General features: G+C 41.9%; 1 protein-coding gene across 3 annotated transcripts in view; it reads right to left on the minus strand.

Annotated features, from left to right (window-relative positions):
• The window catches only part of RREB1 (ras responsive element binding protein 1), a 66,450-nt gene extending 55,921 nt beyond the window's left edge, over window positions 1-10,529 (minus strand). For all 3 annotated transcript variants that reach the window (XM_065885286.1, XM_065885287.1, XM_065885285.1), the window contains exons 1-3: window positions 10,359-10,529; window positions 6,406-6,495; window positions 5,536-5,699 (exon numbers count right to left, since the gene is read on the minus strand). In XM_065885286.1, coding sequence (XP_065741358.1) covers window positions 5,536-5,699; window positions 6,406-6,495; window positions 10,359-10,529 — 425 coding nt within the window. The remainder of the gene's footprint in view (window positions 1-5,535; window positions 5,700-6,405; window positions 6,496-10,358) is intronic.
• Window positions 10,530-13,153: the final 2,624 nt, after the last annotated feature.

The raw sequence follows: 13,153 nt of genomic DNA on the forward strand, positions 1-13,153 counted from the left end.
ATACCTCCCTTCAGTGGCACCACCACCATCACAACACTAGTGACCACTTATTTAAATTTATTTATAAATAGTGATTAACTAACATTGTCCTAAGTGCTTTGCACCTGTTAATTCATGAATCCTCACAATGCTCCCATTGGTACAGATATCACTGCCTTCTACAGATGAAGTAACCAAGACACAGAGAGGTTAATTAACCTGCCAGGGTCACACAGCTAGGAGTGCATACCTCTCAAAGATCAGCACAAGGGTGCCTTCAGCTCTGAAGATACAAACTCAGGAACACCCCTCACCCAGGACATTTCCCTAGTACATGGTAAGCCTTCACAATGCTTTCACAAACACTGCATTTGAATACAAGTTCTAAGTGAGGTTTTACCATGCCATCGTGGTAAAGTATAGAACAATCGAGAGATTTCTGAAACGTTCTGCAGAATTAGGACTGGAACTCAGCCCCCAACAATTAGTCCTCTCCTCCAAATCAAGATGACTCACAATAAAATCAGCACAAAATCCAAAATTTGCACAAACATCCCTAAGGCCTGCTTTAAAAAAATACTTATAAACAGTAATTTACAAACAACTCCAATATGCATTGTGCATAAATGAGAAATGCATCTTAGGGTAATATCAAGTGTTGGGCTATAAAAAATTCAACATAATTCACAAACAACACACTTAAAAAAAATCAATAAAAAGCGATTCCATGCTCATGAAATAGAGTATACTATGCTAGTAGGATGGCTCAAATAGTTTGACATTGAAAATAATACTCTACAACAACATGAAATTATTCCTAAAGAGGGTAAAGCTTGAAAGAGTGCTTTTTTTTCTAATACGCAAAGTGACACGAAAGCTGTATCAATTATTCCTCATGGCCTCTAAGCCTGACAGCCTATGCTCCAACCTCGGCATTGACTTTGATCTTAAGCAAGTTTCCTTATCTGCAAAATGGGATGATAACTGTACAAACCTTACATGTAGAGCACATAAAGATAAATGAAAATCAATGAGGAAACAGAAGACTTATACAGTGTATAAACCAGCTGGAACTGACACTACATTGAAAAAACACTCCACCCAACAACAGCAGAATACATGCTCTTCTCAAACAGACGTGGGATGTTCTCCAGGACAGACCATATGCTAGGCCATAAAACCAGACTCAATAAATTAAAAAAAAATTGAAATCACAGAAAGTATGTTCTCCAACTACAATGGAATGAAATTAGACAATAATAATAGAAATAAATTTGAGAAGTAAATATGTGGAAATTGAACATACTCCTAAATAACCAAAGAAGAGATCACAGGGAAATTAGAAAATACTTTGAGATGAATGAAAAAGAAGACACAACATACAAATATTTATAGGATGTGATGAAAGCAATGCTTAAAGGGAAATTTATAGCTGTAAGTGCCTCTACTAAAAAAAATTCTCAAATAAACAGTCTAATCTTCTACCTTAAAACACCAGAAAGAGAAGAGCAAGCTAAACCTAAAGCAAGCAGGAGGGGAAAAATCATGTTTAGAGTGGAAAATTAATGAACTAGAGAACAGAAAAGCAACGGAGGAAAAAATCAACAAAATCAAAAGTTCTTTGAAAAGACCAATAAAATTGTCAAATGTTCAGTTGGATTGACTAAGGAAAAGAATTGAGAAGGCTCAAATTATTAAAATCAGGAATGAAAGAAGAGACATTACTATTGACCTTACAGAATAAAGAGGATTGTAAGGGGACACTATGAACAACTATATGGCAACCAATTAGATAACTTAGACAAAATGGCTAAATTTTTGGAAAAGACATTAACTACTGAAACTGACTCAAGAAGAAACAGAAAATGTGAACAGACCTATCAGAAGTAAAGAGACTGAATTAGTAACTTAAAAACTTCTCAGAAAGAAAAGCCCAGATGGCTTCACTGATGAATTCTACCAGATATTTAATTAAAAAGAATTAATACCAACTCTTCACAAACTTTTCCAAAAAACAGAGGAGGAGAGAATATTTCCAAATTCACTCTCTGAGGCTAATATTACCCTGATATAAAAACCAGCAAAGGACATCACAAGAAAACTACAGACCAATATCTCTCTGCCTATAAATATAGGCAAAAATCTTTAACAAAACACTAGCAAACCCAATCTATCAACATATGACAAAATGACTATACATTGTGCCCAAGTGGGATTTATCTCAGGAATAAGGTTAATTTAACATCCAAAACAGAATAAAGGACAAAAACAACTTGACCATCTTGATAGATGTAGAAGAAGCCTTTGACAAAATCTAACACCTTTTCATGATAACAACACCAAGCAAACTAGGAGAAAGGAACTTCTTCAAACTGATAAAGGGCATTTATGAAAAACCTACAACTAACAGCATACTTAATGGGAAAAGACTAAATCTTTCCTCCATAAGATCAGAAATAAGACAAGGATGTCCATTCTTTTCACTTCTATTGAACATCACACTGGAGGGTCTAGCCCGGGCTAGCAGGCCAGAAAAATAAATGAAAGCTTTCAAAGGAAAAAGGAAAACTCTCTCTACTTGCAGATGACATGATCTTAGATATAGAAAATCCTAAGGAATCCACCAAATAACTATTAGAATGAATAAACAAGATCAGAAGGGTTGCAGGAAACAAAACCAATATAAAATTTGAATTGTTATTTTTATACACTAGCAACTAACAGTCAAAAAACAAAATTAGAAAACAATTCCATTCATAATACCACTAAAAAGAATAAAACACCTTGGAAAAAATTTAAAATAAATATAAATATATTTATAAATAAATATAAAACTTGCACTCTTAAAAACGATAAAACATAGTGGAAAGAAATCTATCAAGACTTAAATAAATGGAAAATATCCCGTGCTCAAAGATTTAATATTGTTAGATGGCGATGCCCCCAAACTGACCTACACATTTTGCAATGCCTATAATCTTCCCAGCTGCTTTTTTCTGCAGGAACTGATAAGCAGACCCTAAAATTCACACAGAAATGCAAGCAACCCAGAATAGCCAAAAGAATCTAGGAAAAGATCTAAGTTTGAAGAGTCACACCTCCCAATTTCAAAACTTACCAAAAGCTATAGTAATCAATACAGTGTTAGGCCTCAGGATAGACATACCTATCAATGGAACAGAATTGAGAGTACAGAAATAAATCCTTACATTTATGGTTAACTGAAATCTGATAAAGCTGGTAAGATAATTCAATGAGGAAAGAAAAGTTTTTAAATAGTTCAAAAGACTGAACTTGGATTCCTTCCTTATACTATACACAAATATCAACTTAAAATGAATTGTAGACTTAAATGTGAAAACTAAAATTATGAACGCATGGGGATTTCACTTCACACCTACTAGGGTGGCTGTGATGAAAAAGACAAGTGTCGGCAAGGATGTGTAAAGCTGCAACCGTCACACACTGCTGGTGCGAGTGTAAAATGATGGAGCTGCTCTGGAAAACAGCTTTGCTGTTCCTCAAAATGTTAAAACATGGAGTTACTACACGACTCAGCAATTCCCCTCCTAAGTATCTACCCAAGAGAAGTGGAAACACATGTCCACACAAAACTTGTACAACAATGTTCACAACAGCATTATACAGAGTAGCCAAAAAGTGAAAATGACTCAAATGTCCACCAATTGTTGAAAAGGTGAATAAAATGTGGTATGTCCATACAATGGACTGTTATATGACAATAAAAAAATAATAAAATACTGATAGATGCTACAACATAGATGAATCTTGAAAACATTAATGCTAAGTGAAAGAAGCTGGTCACAAAAGACCACATGCTGCTATATGAAAAGTCCAGAATAGGTGAATCAACAGAGGGAAAGTAGATGAGTGTTCTCCTAGGCCTGGAGGGTGGGTAGTAATGAGAAGTGACTGATAATGGGTATGGGGTTTCTTTTTGGGGTAATGAAAATGTTCTAAAATTGGGTAGGAGAAAGCGGGGAAACCCCCCAAGAAGGGAACAGGCAATACCTCTAGGATCAGATTTTGAGGGGTCAAATACACAAGCGACAGAGGACTTTTTTTTTTTTTTGGGGGGGCAGGTGGGATAAAAGGAGAAGGCAAAACAAAACAAATGGCAAACAGAAGGCAAAATGATACTAACAGGCTGATGTGGAGGTAAAAAAGTAAAAAGCTAAAATGTAAAATATATTAAAAAATGATGACAGTATTCACTTCCTCCTTTGTACCCAGAAACACTCCTAGGAGGAGATGAGGGGCAAAGGGGATTGGAACTTATATAGGAAAAAAAAAAACCATTTCATCAAAATTCTTTAAAATAGTGATACCTTTCATGTCATACTCTACCCTACTTCTAGGAGTTCAGACTGAGAACTCCATAGGATTCAAATTATTGCAGCATTACTCAGAAATGCAAATAAAAATAATAAATAGCACTGGCTGAGTGCCTGCCATGGGCTAAACTCATTATCTCCAAATCCTCATTAAAAATCTCATTTTAAAGAGAAGGAAAGTGAGGTACCAAGGTTATGCAACTTGCTCAAGGACGGAAAATTTACAAGTAGCAGAGCTGAGATTTGAAATCAGGAGCCTAATTCCAAAAATCCAGAAATTTACCACTATACCAGTATGTCCCAAGTACACCATCAGTGGATCATAAAATGATTTCAGTTGGAATAAACTGGACCATCTCATTTGAGTATTTATATATGATAAAATATCAATTTCACAACTATATAAAGTCTTCTTTTGAATAAATATGTAAAAAACAATGCCAGTCAACTCTTTAAAAGAAATCAACATAACGCCTAAAAGGGAATACGGAAAAATAAAAACAGCCTGACTTTTTGAGAAGGTGAAATTCTGAGTCCCTTTAAAACGTTTTCCTGGATTTCCAATGTTCCTAAGTGTGTGTGTAAAAAAAGAAAGCATTAAAAAAAAGTCTGTTCTAACCCTTAAAATTAAGTAATCGTTCTGTAAAGTGCATTTTCCATTGGTTCCTCCCACATTTTAATATACCCACCACTGAGCTCCCTCCCACTTCTGAGTGAGCCTCTTTCTCCCTCAGGAAGTAGATTCCTGACATTTATCAGATTTTCTTTCTCATTTTATCCTATCTTATCCTGAAGCTCTAGGACCAGCCCACTTAACTATTTATTCAACTGCTCCAGAAATTTTTCCGCCCTGCAGGGTATCTGGTAGGCATATGCAAATAGTTTTAAAAAGGCAAGGGTTACTCTGCTAACCCTCTAGGGTTCCTCTGCGTCTGATAAGCTGCCCACCTCTGGCACCTAAGCAAAGAAACTCCAATTGGTAAAGGGTCACCCTGAAGATTCCCCCATCGGCCAAAGACCTAGCCCAGGTCCTTCTGTTTCCTTGAGCAGACACCTCTGACACACTGGAGACTGTACACGGCAGGCAAACATTTCCATACAGTGAACAGAACTCTTTGTGCCTTTAGCTAAGATGGATAGAAGGCCACTTTGCTTCCTGTCAACCTCCAGGCTCTAGCCAGCAGAGGCTGCCCTCACTCACCTGTGCATGTTCCCATTGGTGGTAAAAGACTGGCCACACACAGAGCACTTGTAAGGCCTCTCCCCAGAGTGCACCAGCATGTGGCGGTCCAGGGAGCTGGCCGAGCTCAGCGACTTCCCGCAAATGCTGCATGAATGGTCGGCCCCTCCAGTGTCTGTGTTGTGCTACAGAAAGCAATGATCGCAGTGGTCACTTAGGAAGACGGGTCAAAATGAGGTGATTATGAAATGCACATTCAGAGCTTTATTTAAAAACAACTAACACTTCTCAGCAATTTGTTTCTTTTTCATTTAAAATATCATCCCGAACATCAAAATCTATTGAGACCATAGGCAAAAAAATATTGTGTTCTATCAAACCCAAGTTACTAAATGATGTTACTATTCAGTACCATGTTACGATTTGAATATTGTCAGTCCTTCACTGTTCTAGATTCAATACTTGCCATGAACCAGCCACAGCAGGCAAGGGAGAAGGATAAATCTTACAGTGAAGAAAAAAAGCCAAAAGAGATCCCAAATCAAGGAAATTCCCTGCTACATGATGTAAGTTTATAGCAATATATAGAATTAGGGTCTACAACTATAATCTCACTGTACTGTGACGAGATTTGGTTCACAATGGCAAGTCACAGATGATGAAAAGTCTTCCGTTACATGTGCTTAGTTAATTAGATGTTTGCTAAATTCCAAAAAGATATTCTGTGTTGACCTGGGACTTTGTCACAATAACACGGACACACAAAAATTATTTCATAACTGCCCCTCAAAATTAAGAATATTAGATCTAAATTAAACAGCCACAATCCATCCGTTAAGATAAAATCCCATCCCCTCTCTTAACAAAGAAAATACAAAAGCAGCAGCAAACCTGGCGAATGTGCATAGTTAACTGATGCTGCGTAGTGCAAATCTTCTCACACAGGGGACAGTTATAGGAAGACTTCTCCTCTTTTGTTTCCTGAAAAGAGAATAAAAGGGAGGATCCATCTCAGCGCACGGTGAACTAGTGCCTCTCATCTGTGTCATAGACATCTGTGTCTGATGAGCTGTAGCAAGAGCGGCTGAGAGCACAGGCCCTGGAGCCTGGCTGGGTATGAGCTTGGGAGAGCGGCCGTCCCGTCTGCCCTCCGTTTCCTCATCTGTAAAATGGGGGAAATAATAGCATCTACTGCATCACGCGGTGATGAGGATTAAATCAATCAGCACATAGAAGGCACCAGAACGGTGCCCCGTACAGGCCAAGTGCTCAATAAATACTAGTGTTCTCGTGAGACACCATTTAGTTAATCATCAGCGATGGCGAAAAATTAAGCATCAAGTCACAGCTGAGCTAGAAAAGGGATGTATTTCTCCTCAATTCTGACCCAGGCTCCAGTCACTAGTTTCTACCTGGTCTTGAGTCCACCAAGGCACATGAGAGGGAACAGAGCTCTCACGTCAAAAACCCACCCTCCCGAGGGTGGAAGGCCCCAGTACCCACCAGTGTGCCCATCGGACATCAACGGGATCCTTTTACTCGCTGCGAGCACTTAACTGCTTATAAATAATAAAAAAGAGCGAGGGAGGGTGCAGTCTCTGGGAGGTGACAGGAGGGAGGGCTGGACCCTCGGGCATCTTTCAATAGACCTCTTTTCACTTGTACTCATTCGAATGCATTTCTGTTCCCTGAAATAATACCAATTATTGAACACTTACTCTGTGCTAAACTCTGCACATACAGAATACTGTTTTTTCACACCAACTGTGAGAAACAGCCACTATTATGGATCCCATTCTCGGGATGAGGAAACGGGTACAGAGAGGCAAGTAACCTGCCCCCAAATCAAAGAACTATTAAGTAGCAGAGCCACGATTAAAACTCAGGCCAGCTGCTCCACAGCCCATACCCTAAACCGCTAGGCTGTGTAAGTCTGACCCAAAAAGGATTAAGCCCAAGGCACAGAAAGGAAACACCCTTGTGGTTGGCTCATGAGAGATGACGAAAATAAAAGTCACCCTGAAGACCATAAAAACAAATGGCACCAGACGGGGTGGAGTGAACGCATGATGGGCTCTAGTACGCGGCTCCTACAGTGGGTCCCTCTCACTCTTCAGAGACTAACAAGCCTCATTTTAAGCAATATCCACCTGCTCCCAGTCTGCGACCTTGGGTCTGAGAAATAGGTATGCTACACATTTTTTCACTCTCAAATTTAAAAAAAAAATCACAGATATGAATTCTAAGGAAGGTGATTAACCCAGAGACAATTTAAAAAACAAAACACAAAAAACCCTGCACCCTCGCCCAGTCATCATCCACTTCCACTCCTCCCCGAGGCAACGTGTGTGTCTGTGGGGAGGAGGGTGTCAGACCTTCTCATCCCCACTCTACGACAGTCAGAAAGGAGCTGGCCAAGAACCACCAGGCAGAAAAACCAAAACCAAAAGTAGTAACAACAAAGTGAGAACACTCGTATAAAAATGAGGGATGCCTCACAGCTGGGCCCAAACTCGGTCTTTGGGGTATTTCTGTTAAATTATTAGGTTAGTGATAATATATATCAAAAAGTGTTTTGTTTTCTTTTTTTAAAAAAAGAGATTCATCGGTAGGATGGAAATACATGTTAAAAAGTCAGGCCTCCAAGTAGCCAGCCTCTTGAGGATTTTAAAATTCTTTTTTTAAAAAATCATCTTGCGCTCCCCTGAGACAGATTCCAGACACGCTGAGTGGCCCCTGGGGCTAATGGGATTGATTCTGGGTTTACGGTTAACTGGAGCCTCACCATTCTCAGAGGCGGGCAGCGGCACGCTGCAGACCATAGCACAGGTCCAGGACATCCACGATAGTCTGGGAGAAGGAAGTCTCCAGACTCAGATTGAATTTTTACAGACAAATCAAGCAGAGAAGGGAGCACCGTGATGCTGGAAGAGGACCTACTGGAGAGTTGCTGAATCCGGTGGCTGCGGCCGCGCTGGTGGAAGGGGCACACTTCCTGAGCTGACAGACAAAATTAGCAGCTACTGTGATAACTAACCATTCCATAATGAAACTATCTGGCACCCTTGTTGGCTTCCGGCTGTGGTTAATCTGCCCTGGAACTCTGCTAGCTGCTGGGGCTTCTCCCCAGGGCTCCCTTCTCAGCCCTCCTGTCCGTCCCAGGTAAGGACGACGCACTCTGCACTCTCTCTCCTGCACTGCGCTTATTTTTTTCAATGCACTGTCTTTCCCATCCTACCTCTAGCCCAGACCTCCTTTCAAAAACTCAGCCAGTGCCCTAAGGAACCCCAGAGGACACAGGAAGTGGGTGGAAAATGGCCCAGGCACCCCTGTGGAGTCAGAGTCAGCTCCACTTACCATGCAGGGATGGAGGTGCCGTGGGCCCCCTCTACAGCTCTACCTACTGTCTGAATCACTGGGAAGGGACCAGAGCCCGGACTTGGGCCAGGTCTGCCTGTGTTGGGGCGATGCTGAGCTCTAAGGAAGAGCTTGGCACCTGGCGCAGTACCTGGTTGGAAGGAGGAGGGGGGTGTATATTGTGAAATAGGGGCATGGATGGAGGGATGGACAGATAGATGGACGGATGGACATTCACATGAGAGTGGAAATAAACCTTTTCTTCCCAGAGCTAGTACTCCTTCTCGGCTCAGGCCACAGTCAAACAGGCTGAGAATTTTCTCAGGTACCCATAGGAAGAGAGGCACGCGGAGACAAGGGAAAAAAGAGAGAAAAAGTATCAATGCCCCAACCCTAAAGCATCATTTAACTCTGCCAAGTCTTCAGCCTCGAGAAAGAGGTGGAGAAACAGACACTCCTGTGCTGCTGGAGGGATTTTAGGCAGGGACAGCCTTTCCTGGAGGGCACATTGTATCAAAAGCTGTAATTCATGTTGTACGTCTACAAATTTATAGAAGACCATCACACTATGCTCAGACAATTCTGTATAAGGACAGTCACTGCGAGATTGTTAATAAAAAAAGAAAATTAACTCACAAAAGCCCAACAGGCTTACCTTCCTGTCCACCCCCAGTCCCTGGACAAACTCAGAAGACTGCCTTCTCCCGAGGGTTTGGCTGGACCCCATTAAATCAGTGAAGCCAAACATGGAGTTCACATCACGTGGACGCAGAGCGGAAAGGGGAATGGCTCACCTCACTCCTTGAGCTTCACGCACCGTCGAGCATGCTGCTGCAGGACAGCAACACCTTCTCAAGTGCCCCGTTTGTACATTAATTAAAAGACTCATCTTATTTCCCAAGGGAGGAGACGTGGCCTTTCATAACATCCCTGCCCTCCCATGTCCTCTTCTCCACCCCTCCTGATCTCTGAAAATTCAAGAGGAATAAATGGCATCTTGAGTGGAATTCTCGGGAGCCCCATTGTGTGCTTTGTCAAGGATGGAAGCTGAAGAGCAGCTCCAGCACAGCCAGGACTCATCACTACCTAATTTGGAGACACTTAAAAAAAAAAATCAAGGAGGTGGCATCAGAAACCCAATTAACCAGCTGCTTGAACGAGGAAACAAATCATGCCACAGGAGAGGAATAAGCCGAGTTCTCTGCCTCGCCTGTCCCGTGGAGAAAGCTTGCATTCAAATCAAATCACACAGCAGAGTATAAGGGCGCTTTCACCAATACTGACACCACAGCATGGAAAATTTTCTCTACAAAGGGAAACTGACATAAGCTATGAGAAGTTAGCTCTTGAAAAAGGATTATGGCCTCTGGGTATATCCATTCAGTTCTGACCACATCTGAGTTTCTGGCTTAGGAAGCTGGGGCTCAAGGGGACATCCTTCTCCCAACACTCTCATGGATGCCACAGCCGGGTACACTAACGCTTACCTGGTTCCTTCGGCCAATACGATTTGGTCCCGGAGGCTTCGTGGGGGACCTGATGCTCTGGGGGCTCCCACCATTCTCGGCAACCTTCCCTACGCTCATTACCGCTGACATCATGGTGTTGATGGAAGACAAATCTGAACCTTCCAAGCCAACGGGCGAACTTGACATCATTGGGACAAAGGTTTAAGCTTCTAGGAAGCCTCGGCCACAGAACTGAAAATCAGAAATTGCTGATGTGATCAATGGGAAGTTTAGGCTTCTGTCACAACCAGGTGGCAGTGGCCATGGCTGCCACCACTGCAGTCGGGTTAAAACCCCTTCTTCAATTCAAGCTGACACTCATATGACTCCTATGACTTAAGCTTTCATCTAAACCAAGTGCTGTCATACCAAACCGATGACCTCACTTCCTTTCTGAGCATGTACCACTGACGAAGCTGCCCGAGGCAGGTCTTTCTGCCTTTCCTAAGCTTTCACTAGGGAGAGAGTGGGAAAGGTTACAACAATTAGGAAGCCTAGGAGCTGCCATCTGGCCAGCACCCACCTAACAGCCTAACTCACTTACTGCTGTGTGCATGCTCTAGACCTAACAACTAAGGATGAGAAACCTCAGCTTTCACTTAAACTCCAGCCTACGATACCGTGATTTTAATGGGGAGCCCGAACTGTTAAGACAACTGAGAAGCCAACGCTGTCACCCAACACTATAACCAAATTTCAAATCAGCATAAAAAAGACTACTTCTTAAAACATGCAAGTACATAATATAGCTGTAGCCCAGAAAATGGACAGAAGAAAAACCAGCCCCCACTGCCAATCACCTCCATTTTCTGCCCCAACTGATATACTGTGAGACCTTCCCCTGCTGTAGCAATCGCCCACGTGGAGGAGGAAATGAGGTTGGGTTCACTTCTTTTTTTTTCTTCTCTGGTATCACTCGCTGACACTGGAAGGGAAGCAAAGGCAAAAAGGTTCAGTGAAGAAAAAACAGAAACCATTTGTTTACTCTAATCTCAGACCACTATATTCCCAAGACTACAGGGAACAGTGTGAGAGGAGGCGGCTAACTCTTCTTTTTCTTCCAAAACCACGTTCTGTGGTTGTTTTTCACCCTTAACTGATGTGCCCTACTGTGCTGTCACCCTCACTCCCAACAGCCAAAACGATTCTGTGGTATTTTATTTTCTGAAGCTCATATTTATATCCATACAGCAAACTTTCTCTCATACTCTACTCCTGTCTCCCACAAGGACTCTCAAGACTCCCACTTGACCATCTCCCGCCTCCCACTAAAACTGACCAAAGATAAGGCAGTAAAGGAGTCAGAGTCTGAAGGCTAAAACCTCCAAAGGCTCAGAGTCTAGGAGGGACTAGGTCAGACCTTAAAGAAACTTGGTAATACAAATAGGTTGACTAAAGGGAAAACTACAGCCCATGTACACATCAAACTTTACTTCTCCAGGCCTTTTCTAGTTACGCTTCTTCCATAGACGTACTATGGCTACAGGTATGGCCAGAAGTAAGTCTCCAGGTCAACTGCTTCCCTTATTTTATCTGGGAAGATATTCTCTAGCCACACATCCTGCCATGCTCCAGTGTGCATTACATTCTTCAAGTCCACAGCTGCCTCAGAGATCAAGCTAATGACCTCAGGAGCAAAGTGAACACTTAGGAACAACACCAGAAAGAATGTGATGTCTTGTGGTTCCTCCTCCAACTCTAGGAGAAGTGACCTAGGATGTGACAAACGGTAACACCCAGAGCAGCTGCAAACGTGCCCAGCAGCAGAGCAGGAAAGCCTGGGGACATAACCTTATTAAGTGATGCTGCCATCAGCTGAGAAGTCCCGAGCCAAAACCTTACCCAAGAGCCAAAGAGAAGCTCAGGAACAGTACTTTCCTTGTCAAAAGACAAAATGTGCCTTCCTTTTAGTAGACATTTTGAAGATATGACTCTAATACTTTTCCAAATGGTAAGTCAGAGGACTAACTACCAAACATACAACTTAAGACCACTGATCCAGCCTCACCCCTCACATCTTTCCCATTAAAAGAGGAAATCTTGGGGCTTCCCGGGTGGCGCAGTGGTTGAGAGTCCGCCTGCCGATGCAGGGGACACGGGTTCGTGCCCCGGTCCAGGAGGATCCCACATGCCGCGGAGCAGCTGGGCCCGTGAGCCATGGCCGCTGAGCCTGCGCGTCCGGAGCCTGTGCTCCGCGACGGGAGAGGTCACAGCAGTTAGAGGCCCCCGCGTACCGCAAAAAAAAACAAAAAAGAGGAAACCTTGAGCTGGCAAGCCGCCTGCCGCAACTAAGACCTGGTACAACCCAATAAATAATAAATTAAAAATAAATAAATAAAAATACACATTAAATTAAAAAAAAATAAAGAGGAAACCTTGGTCCAAAATTAAAACAAACAAGAAAACAACAAACAACACCCCCAAACCCCAAAGCTGTTGTCTTTCCATGAAGTTTCCTCCATATATGGAAGACCATTTAAACTTATTAAAAATTGTACTTGAAAACTTCCAATTTTGACTGTCTTTGAAAGTTTATTCGGGAGATTCCTCTCTAGGAAGAATCATTCAACACGAGTACACACATACGGAAGTATACACATACCTCATTTTCTTTCTTAAAGGATTTCTAACAAAAGTATCATCAGTTCCTCAGAATTGCTGTCATCAATCAGTATATGATTAGTTCCTTGATTCAAGTAAGGGGACACCTTCTATACCAAAACCATCTCATTCCTTTAAATATATATCCCCCATAGTTTTAATGTACATCAAAT

This window comes from Phocoena phocoena, chromosome 10 (assembly GCF_963924675.1).
Source record: "Phocoena phocoena chromosome 10, mPhoPho1.1, whole genome shotgun sequence".
Classification (NCBI taxonomy): Eukaryota; Metazoa; Chordata; class Mammalia; order Artiodactyla; family Phocoenidae; genus Phocoena; species Phocoena phocoena.